Source organism: Trichoplax adhaerens, genomic scaffold (assembly GCF_000150275.1).
Source record: "Trichoplax adhaerens TRIADscaffold_2 genomic scaffold, whole genome shotgun sequence".
Lineage (NCBI taxonomy): Eukaryota > Metazoa > Placozoa > Uniplacotomia > Trichoplacea > Trichoplacidae > Trichoplax > Trichoplax adhaerens.
In genome coordinates, this window is record NW_002060944.1 from 5,731,855 (window position 1) to 5,756,132 (window position 24,278).

The following is a 24,278-nucleotide window of genomic DNA, read 5'->3' on the forward strand; positions in this document are numbered from 1 at the left end:
TGAATTGTAAATATCAACAAGCGATAAATTTCATTGGTTTTATATTGTAATCTCGGTATCAAAATTATGAGGGTACTGATCCATCAAGTGTAATAGTGCATCACAAATTCCATCAGGGAAGTGATCTCCAATCATACCACTTGTAACAAGTAAAGCGTCAAATGCTGTAAAATCACTCCAAAATGCTTTATATGTTGGTTTCGAACCACATGATCTATTAATATACCATCAACATGAAATTAAACAATTATTATGACAACTTTAATGAAGAACTTTGCATTGCACATAAGCTACTCATGCACTTGCCATGGGATTGTTGATAATTACTAAGTTACTTACGTAAGGATTATGCAATAAACATAGTAATGTTACTATAAAGAAATAGACGAATGTACAGTAGCTCATACTGTACCTCGATGGCTGATCTTCCAAAACGTGGACTATTCGACCAGGAAGAAATAAATCGATATCTGTTACATTACGGATAGCACCAAAAGAGCCAGAACCCACTCTAGCAGCTGTTAAAAGTGGTATAACCTCCTCTACTGTACTGTTACCACTATCATTTTCGTTATCACTGTTAATTGTGACATTATCCAGATCGATATCATTTCCTATACAGCACTGGCAGCAAGTGGTAGCAAGACAGCAGCAGCCTGTCATTAAAACTTGATACTGGTAAGCAAAATAAATAATAGGATCGGTAGATTAGCACCGCAAATTTTGTATCAATAGTTTTAAATTTTTAGAAATAGCACTGTCATGTTACGCTCATGTACGAAAATTTAGTGCACCTTGGGTCGTCTGCAGAATCGAATGCAGGCCATAATAGATGATCGCAATTTCATTACATTTTGAAGACTTAATCTTAGCGAATAAAAATGCCGTACTGATAATTAAATTTTTACAAAAGCGATAATTTTAAAACACTATCAGTTCAATTACCTTGGAACTAAATCATTTCTATATATTGCTGAGGTTACCAATTTTTGACTGTATTTTGAAAGTGGTATGCTTTGGAATAAATTGATGATGATGTAATGTAAATGAGTAAAGCAATTCATGATAAATTTTTTGAATTTTAAGTGTTAAATTTGAATTAACAGCGATATACTAACCTCATTAATCCACCTGGAGGTGAATATGCATAACACGATAATTCCGGAAAAGTAGATTCTAGTAATATAGATAAAATAGCAGCAGCTCCTGCACCTAAGGAATGTCCAACGATAACTAACTTGAATCCCTAAAAGTTATACAACACCTTATCTTTAACCAACGGATAAATCACTGGATATTTTACAGTAGATCATAAAATCTTTAAAAATATTAAATAAAAAGATAAAAATATTGTGATGAAAATACTTACACGATAATTATTCATAATAGATCCTAGACCTACTTCTTGCTCTAGAAGAATTTTAATCTTCCGAGCACTATTGCAGATACCCTATTATAATTTTGGGCCACACACAAATTTATAACATAACTGAATACCTATTACTATATTTATCTACACAATATTGTAAACCAACCGAGTGAGCATAAGCATCCTCTACACCATCGATGTTTATCTCTTCAGGCAAAGCACGTAAATCTGTTAACGCGTCATGTAACGATAACGTACCACGAATGCTGACAACAATCGATTTAGTGAACCGATCAATAGCCACGAAAAATGGAAGTTCATAATCCTGCCATAGATTTACGTATAGAATCAGTCTTAGTTACCATTAAAGGATATTAATCTAGTACTTAAAAAATATCACTACAGCACACCGCCTAATTATACTGTTCAGTTCTTATTACTCATCTTGGATATACAGTATCCTTTAATTGTTACCTTATCGATGTAGCGAGCGTACAAAATATCTTCTCTATTTAATTTGGTTGAGGCACGTATACTAGCATAGTTACAAGAGCAACAGTTGTCCCCAACAACTGGAAGATCATCTCTTGACTTTCGAATGCATGAGCAGCAGCTTTTATACAATTAATAAAAATAAGACATCTCATTAACTAATACGACGTAATCGTTTAGGATATTTGCTGTCATTGCACCATAATTAAATTATTGTTGGATTCAAAAATGTCAGTTCAGTAATTCAAAGAATAAACTAAAGTGTATGTTAGTTACCGATAATATTGGCACAACGAACATTGACTAGATATCATGTTATGATATACATAGAATGGCCAGCCATAAGCTGCTTTGGCATAATTCGCATAATGTGTTAAGTTCCATAAAGTCATTTGATCCTCCTACGAAGCCAAAAGGAATAAATACTGATATGAAATAAAGTACCATATAACATGGATCTGGAATAATCAGTTATACTTAATAAAGTAATAGCCGATTAGGGTTAGCCAATTCATTACTCTATACGAACATTATAACGAGCAACTACAAATGGCGTGTACGATTTCATTCAATCTTATCCAAATAGACTAGTCTTATACCTTTCTACTCATATCAAATGGATTCATAACCAATTTATTATTTCTTGTTAAGCTGCCATTCTATATCAAATTGAAATTTTCAATATAATTTATTCACCTTCAGCTATATTTTAATTTTAGCTGCTACGTCACTCATAATCTCTGTCTATTAATTTCTAACATTTGCTAACCTTGATTTCAGCCAAGAGTTGAGAATCTTCCTGTTGGCGATGAACTAGTACTAAGCCTGCCGCAATATCCGATGGAACTGTACCCATGTTGAGAAATACAGAAGCGAATAATGCACCAAGTTCACTATAAGCTTGCCCGTCAGTATCTGCTTGCGCGCAACAACAGACTATACGACAGCGCCTTTCCCATACACGCTGGGCCCTTTCAAGCTCCTCTTGTCCTATAATATAATCATGTGTATTTAGTTTCGGCTGTGATCAAATTCACGATTCTCTTAACAATCATTCACTAAATATTTGATGTTATTAATAGGATAATGAAGAACGACTAACCGAAGCGACCATCTAAAGGCAATGATCCCAAAGGATCAAATAAGCAATATGCCATAACTAAGAATATGAATAATAAGCACCAATTGGCTAAAATAGCTGCTCGAACTACGATAATATCTTCTCCAGGGCAATCAGAGCTGTCGGCAAAAGTCCAGTACGTGCCTAAAGCTGTCCACGTTAACTCAGGCAGCATCAAGAGTAATCGAAAATATAGAAAGTATCGCAAGGAACGTCGAGGTCTACTATTATAGATAGTTCCTCGACTACTAATAATACCAATAGCCAATTCCAATATGATTAAGCATGATAATATGACAAAGACACCAATTAAGAAGATATGTAATACACTAATGCTTGGACATGGATAATTCCTATCATGGAGATGATATATAATACCAAAAAAGACAATCCTGTTCAAAAACAGAACAAGTTCAGCATTAATAAAGATTTAATATCTATAAAAATTGAATAGAGTAACATCTTGAAATCGTCTTCATTCGTTGTTATTTCGTAAGATGATGAAATATAATAATACTAGACTTTATTTCATACAGTAGAAGCTTAGCAACATACAACATATTGATATAAATGCGATTAAAATATTTAGCAACCTACATTGGCTACAGTACTGGACTAAAACGCTATAACTGATCTATTTAGTAGGTATGTTATAAATATTCGAGTCATACAATGCCAATGGGCTTCTAGGTGATTAATTTGCCTAGTCCTCAACACTCTTACGAGCGGATGTCACCGTTAGTAATTTACTGTTGTATCGAAATTTGTCATTTTAACCCACTCTAATTACCTTCTGTAGCATGTGAAAAATGATTAATTATACTGTTGGAATTGAGCAAATACAATTAATAATAACACTGTATAATTAGCAATGAAGTTGAAAACATTCTACAGTACATGATGGATGATGTTAGTGTTGTCAAGGACTACTTTTCTTGTAGTAGTGCATGTTATGCACTTGTATATCAAACAGGATATCTTCTTGACGATGCCTATTGCTCCATTCATCCAGTTTATAGCGGCCTGTACGAGCGATCATACTGATCAAAAGTTAATAATTAATATGTTTACAACAGTTATCCAATTTCAAAATGATCTTCCACGAGTAACATCACGATTTATCTCGATGAAATATACGAATTTACTCTTATTCACAATATCTAAGCCTACTCATTGTTATAGTAGTTTTTGTGCGTTAGCCTGTACGATCGATCCATTAATTACTGATCCATGGATTAGTATTTTAGTGGCTTAAGTTGACTGTCAACTCAAGTGATCAAGTCGATTACGGCAGTAAATTCAACTTGTTTTTGCAGTAATCTCTGGCAGTAGCTTGTACTCAGGCCGACCAATTCATTGTTGATCGTTATTGGACAGCATTCAAATGGATTTAGTTGATGCTCAAGTAGCAAGTGGATTATATTTTAGCGACATTAGGCCAGTACATTGACATCGCACCGATCCAATCATCATTAATCGGTACCACAGTGAAGCACTATAATGGCCACAGTGGTTGCTTTAGCAAACAGAACACTCTTACGGTAAGTTATCTATATTTCAATCAGTAAGGATTACTCAAAAATGAGAGTTGTAGTCCTAGTTGACTTCGCGCTAGCCCATGAATAGCAGGTGCTGCACGAAGGTAACTACAACAATTTTGATGTGGGTTCATCATACCAATCATAACGCCATTTATCTATATTACAACATTGACCAATACTGCTAGTAGTCAAAATAAAGCTATAAAGCATATCAATTAAGTAGATCAAGAAGAGAATTCTCTTGCATTTACCCAAAGATGTGAATAGCTGCTAATCCTAATCCAAAACAAACCAAATCATCACTGCCAATGCCCCAACGTCGGCCGAAAGCGATCAGCGCCGGCATGATTACATCGGCTGGGAAGCAACTCAATAATTGCGCTAATAAGTTCTATTTTAAGTAGATTCGGTAATAATGCAAAGTAAGCAGCATAAAACAACAACTTTCCAGTATAATGATGCCGTAATAAATAATATTCCAGATAGAAAACAGGATGCCTGGCCAGATTGGTTCCAGCTTGGCTGGCTACAAGGCAGAAAATGGCAAAATTGCCTACTATACAAGGTACGAGTCCTGTTACAAAACAGCTTGTATTGCTTGAATGCACTGTTTGCGCTACTATATAGTGAATAATCGTTTTCGACGTCGTTCGCAATTTCATCATTTAATAGACTCGCTTCCACCATCGCCTATCCAATACAACATGCTGTACCATGGAGAGTTGATTGCGAATGCTTACCTGAAGGCAAAATCGTACAACTGAGATAAATTATACAGTATACTGTATCATACTGCCCATCAGTAACAGACAACACTATAGAAAATTCGTTGGCATTGTTGAACTCGACTGTGAAGCAGCGGTGACCCTTGCAAACCTTCTAGCTGGTTGCTAAGTTGCAACTTCTCCAGCAGGCTCCAGCAGCAAGCTGAGATCAAAGATGGACTCTGCACATTCTATTGCTCAATCTGAGGTCTATTCTATCGTTGCCAAGGTTATACGACAAATTCAAAACACTGACGATCAGAAAGAATGGTTACAAGGATTACAAGAATTTAATGCATTACTAACAGGCGTAGCACAATCACCACTCCAATCCAATCTAAATGAAATTAAGATGCAATTTACGACCAGATATTATACCATGGCTGCCAACGCGATCATCAAGACGTATGCTAAATGGTCCACTAAAATCACTGCAGAAAATCGAGTACAGTATCTTGATCACTTCTTTCTTAAAGGACCGTGCCATGAAGCTTTTCTTTCGCTATCCAATATATTCAATACCTCCAGGTAATCAACCCATTTATCATCATCTTATGATGTACTATAGAAGTTAACGAGCTTGCTGATACCATGGCAAGAGTACTATACGTGATGCAAAAAAGCACTGCAATAGATAGACAACTGCATGCAATTAATATAGTACAAGGTGTATAATTTATATATCCAAGATTGAGTTTAGCATTGACCTCATACAGCATATCAACATCAATCGTGCACGATTGCATCAATATCTTGACTGTAATTCGTAGATGCATGTGCAATTATGCATGCGCAGCACCAAATACATTCTTTCTTGCAATAACCAGCTACAGCGGCTATTGGCTACGATACTCGTATAAAGACACTGTCAGTGAATTACACCAATCTAAAAATCAGCTGTACATTTACCTATCTTTATTCGCATTTAATTAATGTATATGGATGCAGATTATATCTTCCTAAATCATCTAGTTGTTAATAACATTTAATGGTTTTGAAAGCATTATGATAATTTATCCTATCTAGTCATTCTTTGGTACTACGTCAAGGGATCAATTTGCTGGACCAATTTATACAAGTTGATAGAATCAGGGATCTGATCTGTAGCTTTTCCTTGGTCAAGAGCAAGGAGATGAATGACCTTGCTAGTGCTACCTTACAGAATAATCTTTATGAACGAATTATTAGCGATCTAGCTTCATTACCTGAGCGAATTGCAAACAAGCTGGAATTAAATATCAAGTAATAAATTTATATTCCGATCTACAATTTCTGTAATCTTTATATGCGTAAATTCATTCCTGCTGTATTTATTCTTCACTTCTTTCATGTATAGATCCAACTTTTATCCGAAATCGTACTTTCAGCGCATAGCTCAGCAGATAGATGCTTCATTGAAGTTGATATATGAATTCATAAAAGGTACTATTCGAAGGTCAAACTAGATCAAACTATGTTACTGTAAATACCATCTTTGTTATCTAATATTGCAATATAGAAAAGTACTTGTTAATAGAGTGAAATGATGACAAGAAATAAACAAAATGTTTACAGTTGTTTTGATTATTTTGGTATTGAAACAGATGGACATTCCTACAATCTAACCTTCCTTGGTAATTTACTGGGTAAAATAACTATAATAGGCCATGCCGGTAAGTAATACTGTATATTGAAGACATTGTCCTTGGCCTAGGGCAAAAGCAGGAAAATTCTCATGCTAATTTGTTATAACCCGTATATACTAGATACTATATTTTATTATCTTCTGCCATCTTGGACAATAAATACTAAGCAAAATAACTTATGGCAATCAGTAATACAAAAACTACTTTGCACTATACCGGATTCTTCTCTCGAAAATATACTAATAACCCTGTTAACAACTATCAAACCGTAAGTGATTTCCATTCACTCACATATAAACAAAAGAATATGTCATCAAATTGACGTTAAGTATCATTTATTGCTAGGTCATTATCTCCTAATAATCTAATTTCAAGGCTCTTGGGCAACAATATAAATGAAAGTTCGAAATTACGCTTCCTGTTTACTAAAAAATTTTTGCTACTTCGATCCTTCAAAAACGTAATACTCTTACAAAATTAGCTTGAAAAGCACGTTGTTATACTGAAGGCTAAATATGATTTCGATATTTATAGCTATCAATACCTAAAAATATTATAAGCTACCTTCATCTACAAGGATTACAATCACTTCTATCAGAGGTAGGTTAATCGTCTATTAATCACATTACTTAGTACAATATTTTCATTATCTTAAAAAATTGTTCAATTCTTTCATCTTACGACCACTTTAACTTTATGAAAAAAGACATTTCTGGAAGTCTTAGATGCATGGTGCAAGAAGAGCGCTATCCAATATACTGGCTATGAAGAACATCTATATCTATCACAAGTTCTATTGATACTATGTTCGCATTTAGATAAGAAAGAAGTCATTTCGAACCAACAAGGTATTATTCTTGAAATAGTACAATATTTTTAGAGATAAAGCAGTTTAAGATAACTAATTTACTGCGCTTATACTGTAGCTGTTTTAGTAAAGTTACTCCATGGTATGCAAGTACACTTAGAAAATAATACGATACAGGTAATAATAAATCAACTTTTTATATCTAATACTCATGCGCTCGAATCTCAATTTAAATATATCATAACTTCCGCATTGTAAACCTGTTATATGGGTATATATCTCATTAGATTAGACGTCTAGGTATGATTGTTGGAGAAACATTAACGGATGTCTTAGATAACGGAGGAAATCGTCTACGATTCGAGGTTTAGCATGACGGCATGATCAACATGTCAATCAATCAATCAAAGTTTTAAAACTAAATTTTGTTACAGTATGAAGAAAATGATGAAACTGATGAAATTAAAGCTCTTCAAAAACGACTACCAAAATTGCAAGATGGGTAAATTACCAGTCCTACTGCAGTACGCTCTTAATTTATAGTGATTCTTATAAGCAATAACTGACATGAAATATTCATACTTTTAAACACTTAGAGAACTTGAACACACAATAAGCAAATACAATTTGGATGAACAGGAGGGGTCTGTTATCTACTATCGTATTTTACTATTAGTGATAGATTGTACGATAGGTATATGTAGCATATGCTAGATAACATCTATTGGAAATAAGAGTCACATGTATTATTAATCGAATCCAATTTTCGAACAGAAATAAGCACCCTAAAGATACGTTGCATAGCCAAGGGCGACACATCGTCTCAACTTTAGAAGAATCATCGTCAAAAGTTGCCACTACATATGAAGAATTAGATAGGTAAGGTGTATTGCTTAGGCTATATATGTTTCTTACGGATGGTAAATTGTCACAATTTCTTACAAAACAGGAATAGAAAGACTTATTTTTTATTTATTGTTTAGTGATGATGATTTCGAATCATATGACATGAGTAATGATACAGTTGTAAATAAAATTAAGAAACCTTCTTACATCCGTGATTGCATAGAAGGTTAGTACAGTATGTCATTAATTTACGAATAATTGATAAAAAATTTTATGTCGCTAGCTTAATGTTTCTGGAATGTGTACATACTGAAATAAAATCTAGGTCTTCTTGTTAATGATGATCCACACCGAGTTGATGTATGTCTACATACGATTGAAAGTTTAGTGAAAAGAAATCCGAGTGATTTGCCGAACGTAAATGTTACAATTATTGTCAACCTCAATTTTTTGCAATACAGTAGATAGTTTATCCGATGTTTTTACGTAGATTTGGCTTCTTTAATTTTGTGTATTTTAGTTAGCAGAAGAAATTGTAAAGATTCTTCTCCACTTACAAAATGAAAGTGCTGCGGAAGATTATAATATTGTACGGTTATCAGCTATGATATCGACAACTGTACAATGCCCAACCCAGGTTATTAAATCCTTTTTAATGAAGATAATAGAATTTATGTTTGATACGACCTATATGCATCATATCTCATCAAATTTTAATAATTTATTCTATGGGTAGGCTGTTAAGTATTTAACTACGGAATTTTATAAAACCAATTACAGTTTACAGCAACGTTTGGATATATTAGAGGTGTTTATCAAAACAAAATTGAAAAAATGATTTATTCTAAAATATTGATTTTATTTTATTGTCTGATCCAGGCTTGATGTTACAAATTATTAAAAACTTTATGACAACATTTAGATTATTGCGAAATCTGCTCAAGAATTATCTTCCCCACACACGACTGATAGTGAAAGTAAGAAAGAGGCGATACCCAGTGACAATTATGGCACTGGACCCCAACATAGGTCAAAGACTCCGAATTGGCAGCAAATTGTCAATGAAAGAATTAAATTGAAAACTCGTCGTTTTGCGAAAGTTAGTAATAGCACCTAAAATTTTGATGTCAAATAGGTTAAATTCTTGTTATTTTATCAGCTTCATATTTCGTGTATATAATCGTGATTATTTATTCGCATAGGGTCGGCCAAAGTCACGAGTAAAGAGTATAGCTAATCGCTTTGCACCAGTCGCAGGCCTTTTCTTTTTCCCGCTACTGCAGCACTTTGACAGGTTGTATACGTCTTAGCGCTTAAGCTAATAACAATTTTAATAAATAAGTTCAACAAATTACTTATTGGTATTTCTCGCTACTAACTAGACCATTAAACACCATGGATCTACTTGGAGATGACTCCTTCGTATTAGGTCGATTAATTTATACGTTAGGTGTCGTCTTGTATGCTGCTATTAATACTACGGTTAGTATAAATGGATAGCTTAGACTAACTAGCCACCAACCCAAATGTGAACATACTGTCAGATAGTAAGTATTAACTTGATATTTATCGATGTAGATTGTTGACAGTATGGGTAAATCTTTATTAGAATTTTTATGGGCCGTAAGATTTCATGAAGAAGCGTAAGAGACTACAAAAAGCTTTTAAAAATAAATTTAATCTCTATCTGTTAACAAAAATTTTTCAATTCCTCATATATCCAATCTAACTTGCAGGTACATTCGCCAGTCGATCATTTTCAGCTTCACGATGATCATCTTAAGTTTACCTTCATATGTTTTAATCGGGAATGCAGATATCTATGAATTTCAAGCTTGGATGCAAGGTTTATACATTTTGACATTAAAATAAATCTGAGTATGTTTTAAAAAAGTAAATACTAGATATTTATATGCACAAAATGTTTGGATAGTAGTGCTAGACAGTATAAAGTTATCAATGATAGTATAGCCTTGGTAGAATAATTTTTTAATAAATTATCATTCTGGTATGCTTATCGAGACTAGATTTAATTCACAAAGATCCCAATAGTGAGTGTCGAAAACTAGCTGCACAATCGTTATCCTTACTGCAAGATACTTTCAAAAAGGTTAGTATAGAATGAATTTGCTACCTATTTCAACATGTACGACTACAGTATATTCTATCCATAGTGGAAAAATTTTTTGGATCTACTTCTATAACTAATTTATACAATTACGTACTATCTATATCACTTCTAAAATTAGGAATTGTTACCGGAAGAAAAATAATTAGCTGTATACTGAAGCAGAACTATAAATTAATTAATTACAGTGTATATGCGCGTATATATACGTGAGTGGAAGGATAGTGAAAAAAGATTGATTAAATATCATTTCGATGGTTGATTCTATACGCTTAATTTGAAATTTTCTATTTTGCACGGTAAATGATGTCAACTAGTAAGTACTGTGTGTACAATTGTAGTACTGTAATGGTCAATAATATACAGTATGAATCTATGTTACTGCATTCAATTAGATATCATCCATTTCTTTGATTTCTTCATATCCAATAACTTGTAAAAATCTCGGATGATCATATATTTTTCCATATGGAATACTGTAATAAAAGTCTTCTTTTGCTCCATTAATCTCTAAATATTGAATGATTTCATCATTGAGAAATCGAGCGGCCATTCTTCCGTCGCTCCATGAGACAACTGATTCGACAGGATAATGTCTACAAATTTAGCAGATATTAAATGAGTGATGAAATTATTATCTATTTCTTAAAGTTATTCCAGCATACTATCATGTAATCTTCAAAAGAAGTTATTTTTATGCGTATAGCTAGCTTTACCAGCGGAGCATAGTAAATGGACGAGGATTACATCATTACTGACTGTAAGCTGATCGCCTTAAGTTAATAATGCAACTACTACCGATTATCTGCGAAAATGAATTCAGTCTTGCCTGCTAATGTAGATATAAGCATGGATAAGAAACGTTACCTATTACGTCTATTTCCCCAAAACGTCAAAGTTGATAGGATTATTTCTTGATCATCATCAGAAATCCATAATTCGCCAATAATTCGACGGAAAAAATAACTGAAAACAAACAAAGCGACTGTTGTACTGGTTGCAGTACTAATTGTAGTCCAAAAAACCAGGTTGGATATCATTTGATGTGTATACCAGTAGCACGAAGGAATGCTAAGACTTAACATGAATCCAACTTGGAATAATTTAAATCGCGACGCAAATCGAAACCAATGCATTCGAGGTAATTTATAAAGTAACTGATAGCCACTAAATTGGTTACGCGATTGTCTTGTCGATTGAACATCCTTGCACTTGTTCTCATCTGTGCAATAAAGATTAGCTGTAGTCGTCCATTTACGTAAGGAGTTTGGTATCTTTTGTCTTGCAATCCAACGATCCATCGTCATCATTCTAACCGTAGTTGTAGGACGAGTGTAATCCCAGAGGAATCTTCTACAGTGTAACTGAATATTGGCTTGATAGTTGAGGAAATGCCTACCTTGGATACCCCAACGGCTGGCATTGCAACAGCTCTGATAAACAGAGCATATTGTCCGAGGTATGGCCCATTGATTCATCTTTTCCACTTTAATCTTGATTCATTTCTTATTCCTAGTTTCTACTGTAAAAATCAACTTTACTGCAGGCTATTCCAGGCTCAAAATACTCCACAGTTCTAATGATGTTCCATCGTCAGTAGCAATTGCGAGATCAATTTCCACCAATGGTTGCAGCAACGATTGAGCAATGAGCACTTGAGCAGCCTTCTGCAACAAGATGGGTTGGCCAGTACTGTATATAGTATAGTTTTTAAACAGTCCAGAACAAGTGATAACGTACATGATTCTGTATGGCAATACTGGAGCAACACGGTTAGCATCATTCTTCAATCGGTACATTCGTAATATGCGAGTTTGACGTACTATAAAAGTCGAAGATAAGAACACGCTCCAACTTTCTCTATATAAATACTGTAGTGCCATCACTTGAAAGAGCAGTAACTAGCACTGCATTTTACGTCCGATTGTCTGTCTGTACAGCACTAGAATCTCAAGACTCGACAAGCGGATAAGTGCTAGTTCAGTTCAAATTAAATATTTTGTATTGGTTCTCGGCTACAGTTACCGGTACTGTACTGTCTACTCTTACAGTACTGTCACACTGTCTAGATTGTACCGTACGTACTGTACACTGTACAGAACTGTATCGTAGTAACCAGGCGGAAGGACCGTTCGAATATTCATCTAATAACGAGATCTTGATCTTTGTGCTCTAGCATTAAAGACTGGATCGCTAATGATATGATTATTACTACCATTTACAACCATTATTATCGTCAGTAGAAAGCTCTAATACTGTCCATGTATAATTCGGATACATTCAATATGAAAGTTAAGTGTTCCATGGATATTCTATGATAACATCACTGATAAAAACTAGTTGAAAACGAATGCACGATGGATAGCCTGAAAGCGTTTCGTCGATAGCCATCATCTCAGAATTGACTGCTACCAATAAAGGGAAGTTACCGTGATGATTATTTCCTCGATCTTGCATACCATGTTAGTAAACTACAAATACACCTACAGGCTAGAGCGATTATAATAACGAGGATTTGATTTTCGCCGCTAGATCATAGATTTGATTTGCTAACCCTCATTATATATTACTGTAAGTGGATATGTTGCATACCTAATCAGCAATACTGCCAATCCATTCTTGTTTTCAACTCTTGAATAGCTCAAGTTAAAACCAAGATACGTAAAAAGGAAACAGAATTATCAATATTATAAATATCGGTGTGAAACATGAATGAAAGCACATCAAGTGACGGTATGAATCAGGCGGTCATCAAGATTTCAAGAGAAGATCGCAAGAGGAAACAAGCCGAGGACGCTTCATTAAAGGCTGAATATCACCAACGTTATAAAAACATTCGCAAAATTCTATTACGCAAAGCTGAAGACAGAAGCAGTGATGAAAGCGCATTACTAGCTAATTTTCCTGAAATTACAGGGGATATTCAGCGCTCATTACAAAAATATTTAACGTTAAAATCGAGAAAAGAGGAGGTCAGTTATAGCATCTATCTACCCTTCCAATATCACTGTTTTCTTGTACTTTACTATAAGATATAATGCTGTTAATTACGGTGCAGAGTAGTACCGTAATAACGCTTTGGTTTCTACCAGTGTTGAGCGGTTTACCGATAGTTTTTTGTTAATCAGGATACGTATGTTAACAGTAAGTACATCGTGATATGTATGACTTTAGCGCTACACTTTGCCCTTGTCTTGGGTTTTCTTGCAGATCTATCAACTGCAGTTTTCTACTTTGTGTTATTTGTGCAAATTGTTGCTGTTTTCTATTAATTATTCGTCGGGTTGATAAATTCACATACAACCATACTGCACGTATACGAGTACACAGTGATAATATTGCCTATTGAATTCTTAAATTTCTTAACAGCATTCGTTGCACCATCATTTTGCTTTCCTACTTTAGCCTCGAAAAGTGAATGAAAGATAGGCGTTACATATTAGCTATTCCATATAAATCTTACACGATCACTACAACGATATAGCACACCATTGGCACCGTATGAGTACTTTTATCGTTATGCAACCCTAATGTGTCGATGTGCGTGTTTGCAAATTACAGCTGGAAAAGGATACAGGATTTCTTCTGATGAGTGATAGAAAGACTTTTAAATTTGATTGACCACCCTTGAAATAAATTGACTACATACAGTATTTAAATGAATAGTTCCTGTTTACTTTATTAAAATTATTCGTAGCTGCCTTACAGGATTGATTATATATATCTTGGAAACAATTTACATGTAGACATATCAACAACAGGAAATCGCTACTTTGAATATTTAATCTCATCAAAATACAACACATGAATTGATACTTGCACCGCTTTGAGCTTATAATCCTGATAGTACTACCTTAGTACAGTATAAGATTATTATACTACGCGTATATATCACTCTTAAAAAATATCTTGTTTTACTTAATTTAAACAATAGAGTGATACGCGATTTGCACGTTTACGCACTCGGAATTACACAAACTAAGTACGAGATACTTACTCTGATAGCTTTTAATTTCTTCGCCCATACGACTTATTAAATGAACTCAAGTTAACAGCCTACTTGCGCACGTATAGAATTATAATATTTTATAGTAGGATAGTGTACATACCTCGTATGTACAGTTTTTAGGAATGAGACAAGCGTAAACTATATTTACCTCGATTCAAATGTAACGAGGCTCTATAATCCTCAACACAAGCGAAGAATTTAATTCAATAGAGTACTAAATTAAACCATCTATGATGTATCTTGATTGAATTTAACATCTTGTTAAAAATACGTTTATTTCAGATTATTGACGACTCTGAAGTTATTAGCATAAAAATTGATCAATTAGCGGAGGCTGTTCGTTGTGCTAAATGCTTGGTCATCTATACAGGAGCTGGAATAAGCACGGTACAACAGACATTTTTCTTCAGTACTTTACCTTGGCGAAGATTACATTTCACCTAAACTCTTTCTTATCACTACCAATAAATTAATTGAAGTGTCCAATATCAAATATTGTATGTTTCTAAGCTATTCTTATTTTTTATATTCCATATCATAGGCTGCTCAAATTCCTGATTATCGGTAAGTTACAAGTTATTTAATCATATCGTCCATTTGAAAATTCGGACTTGTAAACTTCTAGAAATAAACGTTATTATTAATTATCTTGTTTATGCTTGCTTTTATTTCATCAAATATGAAAGGGGTCCAAATGGTGTCTGGACGCAATTAGCTCGTGGTAGAAGAGCAACGTAAGTTACTACAAAGGCTATAAAAGAACTAAGTCGTAGTCGGTTTCGTAAAATTGAAATATTCATATGAGTTTACTGTATAAGTACTGAATTTATCAACCTGTTACGCTAATTGATAACAATTCTTTCCGAAGGGGACGAGATATGATAGAAGCCGAGCCAACATTTACTCACATGGCTATCGTTGAACTATATAAAGCGAACCTAGTAAATATTTTCCATTTGCTAATTCGTAATTTTAATATATGACTATTGATGAGACACGCTACTGTAAATACTGATAGCTATAATATGTTCTTCCAGGCGAATTATGTTGTTTCACAAAACTGTGATGGTTTGCATCTGAGAAGTGGATTACCAAGATCTGCCTTATCGGAAGTCCATGGCAACATGTACATGGAGGTAAATCGACTCTTATTACACTTTTAAATATACTTTTAACTCTTTTCATGCTTTTCTTTTATTATCAAAGGTTTGCAGTAATTGCCAACCTCAACGAGAATATTTTAGATTATTTGATGTAACGCAGGATACGGCATTAAGGCGACACACAACTCGAAGAACTTGTGACGTCTGTGGAAATAACCTCGTTGATACAATTGTTCACTTTGGAGAAAGGAGTAGATTAGTAGAGCCCCATAACTGGCAAACTGCAATTGATTGGGCAAACAAAACGGACATGATACTCTGTTTAGGCTCCAGCCTAAAAGTATGCCAGTTCTAAATTTAACTTATCTTCTTTTAAAAAAATTTATCATTGGATAGTACCACTAATTCATCTTTTACAGGTTTTGAAGCACTATCACCCGCTATGGGGAAGTAAAAGGGCTAAATCAAAGAGACCTAAAATTTTCATTGTGAACTTACAGGTATTACTTTTAAACTGACATAGAGACATCCTAGAACAGTTCATTATTTAGTCCACCTTTAGAAATTAGAATTAATAACTTTTTAAAAATGTTATTATGCTTTAATACCTAATTTACTTAGAAAAAATCTATCAGAGGTGTATTTTGATAATATGATTTATTGTACGCGCTATAGTGGACTCCTAAAGATAGCTATTCAACTCTGAAGATAAATGGTAATATGGTATAAGCAGAGATTTATTTCCGTTGCTATCGACTGTAGAAAGTAATTTGCGCATTGCTAATCATTTTCTGAATTGACGTAGCTCCCTGTGATATTGTCATGAAGTCGCTAATGCGAAAGCTGGATATTTGTGTGCCTCCGTATAACTCGTACGTTCATATATGTTGCACGGACTATACTACTGTTGTTGTATTTTTATACACTTAATATAAAGTTATTCCCTAAGCAAGCTAAATGTTGTAGTTAAAATTTTGTAGGTATTGCGATCCGTTGCAAGCATTGAGCACATCTGTGAAAGAAATGGAAATAGATACTATCAATTCTAAGCAGATCTTTAAGAAAGATATGACGACTTCCTGCCTTGATGGCGATATCTTAAATAAAGAATTTCAAGCTATAGTTGATGGTAATGATAGAAAAATTGACATTAAGATACAAACAGTAACTGCTGGTTGGTATGGAAAAGGTTATTGCAAGAAAAGAAAATATAAAAGAAGATGATCGCAAAATTTTTGGCCTTCAGTTACGTTTCCTCTACTAGAATTCTAAGAATTAAAATTGAAAGGATTTAGGTTGCAATTTTAACGGCAACAGTCTGAAGATAATTATAGGTGTTCTCTATTGACTTAGAAACGAAATTGATAGTCTACTGGTAAAAACTTTTAGTTTGTAAATGCAAAAGTGGTATAAAATAGCCATGAAAACCGAGCTTGCATCGATTAATCTTAATAACGCAAAAAAATCATATGGTGACCGTTTTATTATAAGGAGAGACTTTGGCAATCGTTCTACAGTTAAGCAATGAAGTACTTGTAAAGGTCAAGTATCGTTGACTTACACGTAATCATTTTAAAATAGTCGCAGTTAGATAAACATTTAGTAATGCTTAACATTGTTTATGGTTAACAGACCGAACTTGCCAAAAAAACGTTACTTAAAATCACAACAAATATAATCGAATACACCACCACGAATAAGATATGAATGTTATTATTGCAATTGAGTTATTGTCATTTTTGCAATAACGATGTAAAATAAGAAATATAATCTACTAAATTAAATTACGATCGAACGACCGTCTGCAAAATAGAAAAGAATTATTTGCAGGTCTGTACGTTGAAGCCCTTTGCTAAACTGGACAATAAAATATTCCAGGCAATATTCTTCTATCACATCAAATGAGTGAGCGTACTTCTTCCTTGAAATTTCAACCAGACTTACAGTATAATAGGATCCAACGTAACATTAAGGGTCTCTTACGCTGGCAAGGTTAAATTCTTACCTTTCATGACTATAAAATATCAATGATAATTATGATAATAAATTAGTAATTATAATGGTCACATTTAAAGATATACTATACGTATGCATGCAAGCATATCTAAAAAGTATAAACAATATTGCTTAATTATCAACGACGTATTTTCTGAAGTAAAATCCTATCAATTTACCTCTGGTTATATACAGATAAAAGAAATCACAGTAAAGTCCTGTTTGTACAATTCCAGATAATACTGCTATCCAATCCAAGTGCCCTTCTACGTAGTATCTGTAAATCCAATTCAAAATATAAAGCCCCCGATAGGATCCCAAAGCAAACAGATAGTGACTAGTGATCGATTCCGCTTCTCCTGTTTTCGTAATCATAAACAATTGTGGTAGAATAGCGACTGCTTCCAAGTAAATGGAAAAGGTCCATAAAATCTAAATATTTTTGGCCAATTAAAATCATATCATTAACACTACATTATACATACTTGTGCATGAGTAAAATCTCCAAATTCGCTTTCAAGAAATTTAATTTTTTAATTAACTTTTTTTTCATTTATTAGTTATTCTAAAGTGACACTAGTATTACTGTATTTCTACATTATAGATAAAATTTTTTTCCTCTACTGTACCTCGGTCGCAGAGAATTCATGATTAATTAACAGAGCCAGTATTACTGAAACAACAATCAATAGTTCAAATCTGAAAGTGTCATGATTTCTATTGTAAGTTGCTTTAAATTTCATGAAAATCAAGTAAATGGTAGCATAGGATGATGCCAGAAAAAATATTTTCATAGTGGTATTATAAATAGAAACGAAATTGGTGAACAAGTCCAGGTATCTGCAGGTGAATACAGCAGTAAAGAGTAGCTGACTTTTACCAGATATGCCTAAAGGAAGACAAGTAGCCGATTTTCAAATTAGTAAGCAGTCATTCTTGTTTGTTAATACTCGAATGTTAGTATTAATTTTACAATCAAATTGCGAATAATAGTGTGGCAAGACGTATTGTTACATAATGAGCGGAAAAAGCGTGCCATATTATTATAATTTGTAAGAATTAATGCTAACAAATAATATGCCAGCAAACCATTAAATCAATGACGATCGCCAGATGGGTCGTTATCATCGGATAAAATATTTCGTACTATTACAGTATACCGAGAACGATTTTCAGTCTACTATTTTCGCTAATGTCTGGCATTATAATAATTAGAAATCGCCATGTCATCCATATCTATACGCGATGTTGGTAAAATAGTTCAGAAATGAGACAACATATCCTACGGGGGTAATGCAGGATATGAATGTGATGATAATGCAATCTGGATAGAATGCTTCAAATTTATAGGTGAGTTTGTGAGATTGCTGTACCAATATCATTAGTAATAGCACTACTAATAAAGTAACTGAGGGATTATTGTGAATGTCAATGTACTGCATCAAACTGTGAGCAGTGCCAACATTAATGATCCTAATCCGTACCGCCTAAGGTGCATGAAAGAGAATGAAGGTCATTATACTGTAGATAACACCACAGTAATAATTATTACTATTCGTGCTAACAGGGTACATCGGTCCATGTCATAACGCACTGACTGCACTTGGTTTACTGCATCACCAAAAGTACCATACAATCGTTTTGATAACCTCTCCAAGACGAAGGAGCTCAAAACTAATAATTAGGACTAATCCCATCCATAGCTTGCATTATAATTCTATAGTATGAAGGCTTAGCAGCAATAAAGAACTAGCAAAAATATCTACTAAGAATAATAGACTTCTAAGCGAGTGTCGTATCGAAAATTTCATCTTTTTGTGTCCCCGAGGCCACAAGATGCAAACTGCCTAGACCAGTTATGAGGCTGAATGCTTTCCGACATTGATGCAACTTACGGTATACGCGCAATTGATTGCGACCGACTCAAAAATATTCTCAATGATAGTAGATATCGCAAGGTGCTACAGAAAAGTTTATGCGTACATCCCGTAGAGTATCTGCACTCGTATATCGACCGTCTGACCGTGAATAAAATATATATTAACTGCTGGTAACATAAATACGCGTATAAGATATATAAAAATTACGATATTTACTGCCTAACAAATACAAAGTAACGAGTAGTTGGTAACACTAACTGCTACAGACCCATTCATTAAAGTTCAGGAAGACATTGTTATATCAACGTGTCCATTTGTGCTTTTGCTTATACTGTATGCTATTAAAAGGTACAAGAGTCAATTTTCTATAAACGAACATTACACAAAAAGCGTACTCAGTTACAGTAAATAAGTAATACTTTATGATAAGGTGATTACGATCAAACTGATATGGCATTGCAAGTCTTCTATTAGACTTTGTATATAGCAGTGTAAGGAAATTTGACTTGCTCTTCTCGACATCTTTAGTCTACTTTGATACTACAGTGGTGTACAGTAGAGCATAGTAACACATACACATTCACAATGGAACGTAGTGGGCATGTACAGTACAGTAGTGCCAGAATTCTACAGAACTTCTTTGAATATAAAAAAAATGACCGTAGATAAATTTTGATTTCAATATCTTCAATTGATTTTGTCGACGAATTGGTAAATCATGTTTCATGACAGAAATTTTCAAAGAATGACTCAACCAAAAGCTTTCATATCCATATATAAACGTTTATACGTACACTGTATTACAGAGTAATGAATTAGCAGGCACACTGCGAACTGCGAAGTAATGCACCCCTGTTGGATAGCATCGCCAGTGGTCATTATTTCTCAATCCCACTTACTAGTACGAAGGTAAGCAACATTATGAAGGATAATTTCACTGGTTTAGTAATGTAGAAAAGATCTTCAATTGATTCTACACTTACTTTGACTTTGAATTCACTGTAAAAACGATTAAAAACTAGCTATGGCACTTAAACCTCAGGTAGTTTCGAAGGAAAGACTACTTTTCATCTGTACGATAACAATCATTGTAAATCTCTGCATTATGTATTGCTATACTGTATTATGCGTTTATCGCCAACGATACCAGAAATAAGGTGAATACAACATTCAAGTAAAAGATAAGTTAATAACTTAGCATGATCGAATGGCCAACGAAGACGATGTGAAATCGACATGGCCTACGACAAGCGAAAATATCTTGTCAAAAGGCAGCGAGAACACCCCGCGTCTGTCCGATACTGTAGTGTGTCCACTGGACACTAGAGTAGACTAGTTGCTGAATTTACCTGAACAGGATCTCGATCTCCAAATTTTGATCAGCAGGATGATAATTGCTGCCAAGTGAGACATATCGCCTATCAATCGAAAGACATTCATCTTTTCCAATGTTCACTGTGGTCTATCGACTCTAAAATAGAATATTAATAACTAAATGCTCTCCTCTTTCTCAACAACCACAACCCACAACTTCTTGCTAGAGTGATCGTCTTCACCACTTATTGGACTGACACAGAGACACAGGCACTACGGTACTTTCAGTACAGTACGTACTGTCTGTATCGTACAGTACTGTAAATTCAGAGTCTTTACTCGTCTCTCTTTACACTGTACAGTATAGTACAGTACTGTACAGTACTGTACACAGTGTACAGTACAGTATAACGTACAGTACGTACTGTACTGTACTGTACTGGACTCTCACTACTCACGACGACGGCCAGGTGTACTGTACGTACAGTGTCCAGTACAGTACAGTACTGTACAGTACATGTACTGTACAGTATGTCTACCGGCAATACTGTACAGTACTGTACTGTACTGTACAATTTCAGCGTCAGGCCGTCAGCTGATCATAATATACTGTACTGTACAGTATAGTGAGTGGACTGTGTACACTATACAGACAGTATCATGGACAAACAGCAGTCTACAGCTGATAGGATTTTCTAATAGAAGAGAAAATTCTTCTAAGAAATCCCTGCTCAAGCGAGAGATAGCACTGCCTTTATTTACTGTACTTTCTCAGCCAGTTCGTCTATTAATTTTGCAAAGACTTTCGACCAACTTTATTTACTGCATGCACAGTAAATGCTACGGATAATACACTATAGAATAGTTGTAAGTACTTTCATTATTTCCACCGACTCCAGTTTTAATTTCTCACTCTGTACAGTAAATGGTAGTCTCCTGGAAACTTCTGTCGCTTAGCACAGGCAGTTAGCGACTTACAAAAATTTCTTCCTCAGTAAATGTAGTTTAATTTATTGTCATTTTATTCGATCACCAATTCCAAACACAATTATAAACCTCATCTGATTAAGGTTAAGACAGACTTTTACTATACTGGATGGACAGATCAACTGTCGACGATGCGCGATGCCTAGAATCTGCCAAACAGAAATTGCCACGTCAGTATTCAGAAAAGCCTTTTGTAGAACTTTCTTTAAACAGTACAGTACAGTATTAAGGGTCTCTACTGTACGGTGTACAATACTGTACTAGGACCATTTAGCCATACTGTAAAACAGAATGCATCGAATTCGTTGCACCGTACAGTGTACAGTACACTCAGTGCACAGCATACTGTACGTACTGGACTGTACATTGTATAATAGTGCTGTACTTGGTAAGTAGCAAATCGATCAAAACACCGTTGAATTAGAAATTCAGAAACTTTATTTTATTTTATTAATTCGAAATTACGATTGGATTGCACATCTCGTTGCAATAACTAGAAAATGAACGTTAACCACATTAGAAAGTTGCATAAATTACGATATAGAAATTGAATAGAGAAATTTAACATAGAAATTGAATAGAGAAATCTATTATTACCAATACGTAGATCACTCCGATAAAATGAAATACCGTACAAAAATGTAATTTTAATTACTTCAATAGCGTACTCGTATACTGTATATTCTTATACAACTGTAATGTAAGTGTTGCTGCGAGTATGATACACAGCTCATCTATAATTCATCGTCAATTTGCTTCTTACGCTTAGCTTTTACTGTAAGCGCACTGATGGCAGCGCGAATTTTCGATAAACCATTCCATGCATTAACTTATTGTAAACCTTCGGTCGAACAATATTTATTACATACTCTACCTATACTGTACAACGAGTTCGATGCATTCCGTATATTGTCAATGGGCTCCCTCGGGCTCTCCTGTGGTATAATTCCAATGAATAACCAATAACATTTGCTATTACACAATTTGTCCTTACACAATTTTTTTAATAAACTATTGTGTCTTCCTTTCTAAGATGATGCGATTTATATGAATATGTAGTACTCAGTATAAAGGGATTATCATACTTACTCGCGCATATCTGAGCAACATGAGTTAAACGAAGATAATTCTCTTTCCTCAGATTTTCATTCCAATTTATGGAAGAAGCTATATACTAAACAGCCTTGCTGGTAGTGAATAAAATTCATACTAGCTAATGTAACCATAACCACCATCTAATCACTGATTCTATAAAATCTTAATCATAATATAATTAGACAATATAACTATAGGATTGCGATATTATTGTTATACCATAGCAATATAATAATACAAAAATTCTGAAATATTATCTTTAAGTCAACCAATCACGTAATAACTCATATGCATTGTCGATACTACAGTAAGCGCAATACAAGCAGACAGTGCCTTGTAATAGCGATATAGCGTACGAGTGTAAATGCTACATATATAGTAATACGTATGTGATAGTTTTGTAAAACTCTCTTCAAACATCTAGCATTCTCTATGTGTAATAAGACTTCTATTGTACTATGTAGTATAATCGAATCATGCCTTTTCTATAGTTCAAACCTAAAACGACAATATTCCACCATGATTACTGTCACTGGTCAGCACAGTATGCCTAACTCGTACGTAAACTACTAAAATGACTAGATAATACTACACTGTAGGTCATATAGCTCCGAATCATCTAACAAATACACATACTACTGAGACTCAACAATGATCCTGATCCACATTTATTCATAAGAAGCAGTCACAGTGCTATATTTGCGGAGAAGTTGGATCAGGTAATTTCGATCATTACCTCACCTGGATCCATAAAATGGGATACCTATATTACTCATTTTATGAGCTCTTTATAATAATTAAAGTGCAATGCCACGAAGGTAAATGTCCTATCTGACGTAAGTAATTCCAGATCAGACAACAGTGAGAACGTGAGAAGACGGCTATACAGTAGAATCGTATGGGCGTGCAAATTTAAAATATAGCCTTCAGTCATCCTTTTCAATACGGCTTACAATGATATATTATGTTTACTTGAAGCTATTGTTTCAATTCCTACGTAAATCATAGGACTATGGTTTTATGTTCACAAATTACACTGTTGTTTACGCTACCTTCATCCTAAATTATTGAGCATAATAAATAATCTAACAAGTAGTTAATTACTACAGTAATTATCGACTATATAAGTCATAGACGTAATTCAGTCATACTGGATGCATTATCATAAATTTATCAATCTCCAGGTAGAGTAATAAACGATC

At 34.2% G+C, this 24,278-nt stretch overlaps 5 protein-coding genes across 5 annotated transcripts; 2 read left to right on the plus strand and 3 right to left on the minus strand.

Moving 5' to 3' along the window:
- Positions 1–39: 39 nt before the first annotated feature.
- On the minus strand, positions 40–4,868 carry TRIADDRAFT_53546 (uncharacterized protein; the record flags this gene model as incomplete). Its single annotated transcript, XM_002109987.1, has 12 exons — positions 40–214; positions 413–577; positions 946–1,014; positions 1,119–1,246; positions 1,370–1,450; positions 1,536–1,694; positions 1,844–1,982; positions 2,138–2,262; positions 2,461–2,520; positions 2,631–2,851; positions 2,964–3,373; positions 4,774–4,868. 12 exons carry the CDS (start codon positions 4,866–4,868, stop codon positions 40–42), a joined length of 1,827 nt encoding a protein of 608 aa, XP_002110023.1.
- A 593-nt stretch (positions 4,869–5,461) lies between these two features.
- Positions 5,462–10,838, plus strand: TRIADDRAFT_53547 (uncharacterized protein; the record flags this gene model as incomplete). The annotated part of the gene is made up of 21 exons (XM_002109436.1): positions 5,462–5,814; positions 6,313–6,528; positions 6,623–6,708; positions 6,870–6,938; positions 7,510–7,511; positions 7,618–7,759; positions 7,838–7,896; positions 8,007–8,084; positions 8,154–8,221; positions 8,494–8,598; positions 8,703–8,791; positions 8,891–8,925; positions 9,086–9,202; positions 9,302–9,373; positions 9,488–9,664; positions 9,768–9,859; positions 9,948–10,047; positions 10,144–10,208; positions 10,302–10,411; positions 10,593–10,675; positions 10,815–10,838. 21 exons carry the CDS (start codon positions 5,462–5,464, stop codon positions 10,836–10,838), a joined length of 2,142 nt encoding a protein of 713 aa, XP_002109472.1.
- A 246-nt stretch (positions 10,839–11,084) lies between these two features.
- Positions 11,085–12,171, minus strand: TRIADDRAFT_53548 (uncharacterized protein; the record flags this gene model as incomplete). The annotated part of the gene is made up of 2 exons (XM_002109988.1): positions 11,085–11,289; positions 11,561–12,171. 2 exons carry the CDS (start codon positions 12,169–12,171, stop codon positions 11,085–11,087), a joined length of 816 nt encoding a protein of 271 aa, XP_002110024.1.
- Positions 12,172–13,428: 1,257 nt separating this feature from the next.
- On the plus strand, positions 13,429–17,029 carry TRIADDRAFT_53549 (uncharacterized protein; the record flags this gene model as incomplete). The annotated part of the gene is made up of 11 exons (XM_002109437.1): positions 13,429–13,665; positions 14,985–15,089; positions 15,244–15,266; positions 15,389–15,436; positions 15,571–15,643; positions 15,740–15,838; positions 15,909–16,145; positions 16,225–16,305; positions 16,481–16,520; positions 16,611–16,677; positions 16,786–17,029. The coding sequence occupies 11 exons, from the start codon at positions 13,429–13,431 to the stop codon at positions 17,027–17,029; spliced, it is 1,254 nt and encodes a 417-aa protein (XP_002109473.1).
- A 755-nt stretch (positions 17,030–17,784) lies between these two features.
- TRIADDRAFT_21182 (uncharacterized protein) lies at positions 17,785–21,120 on the minus strand (the record flags this gene model as incomplete). The annotated part of the gene is made up of 4 exons (XM_002109989.1): positions 17,785–17,819; positions 17,980–18,232; positions 18,430–18,689; positions 21,030–21,120. 4 exons carry the CDS (start codon positions 21,118–21,120, stop codon positions 17,785–17,787), a joined length of 639 nt encoding a protein of 212 aa, XP_002110025.1.
- Between the last annotated feature and the right edge of the window lie 3,158 nt (positions 21,121–24,278).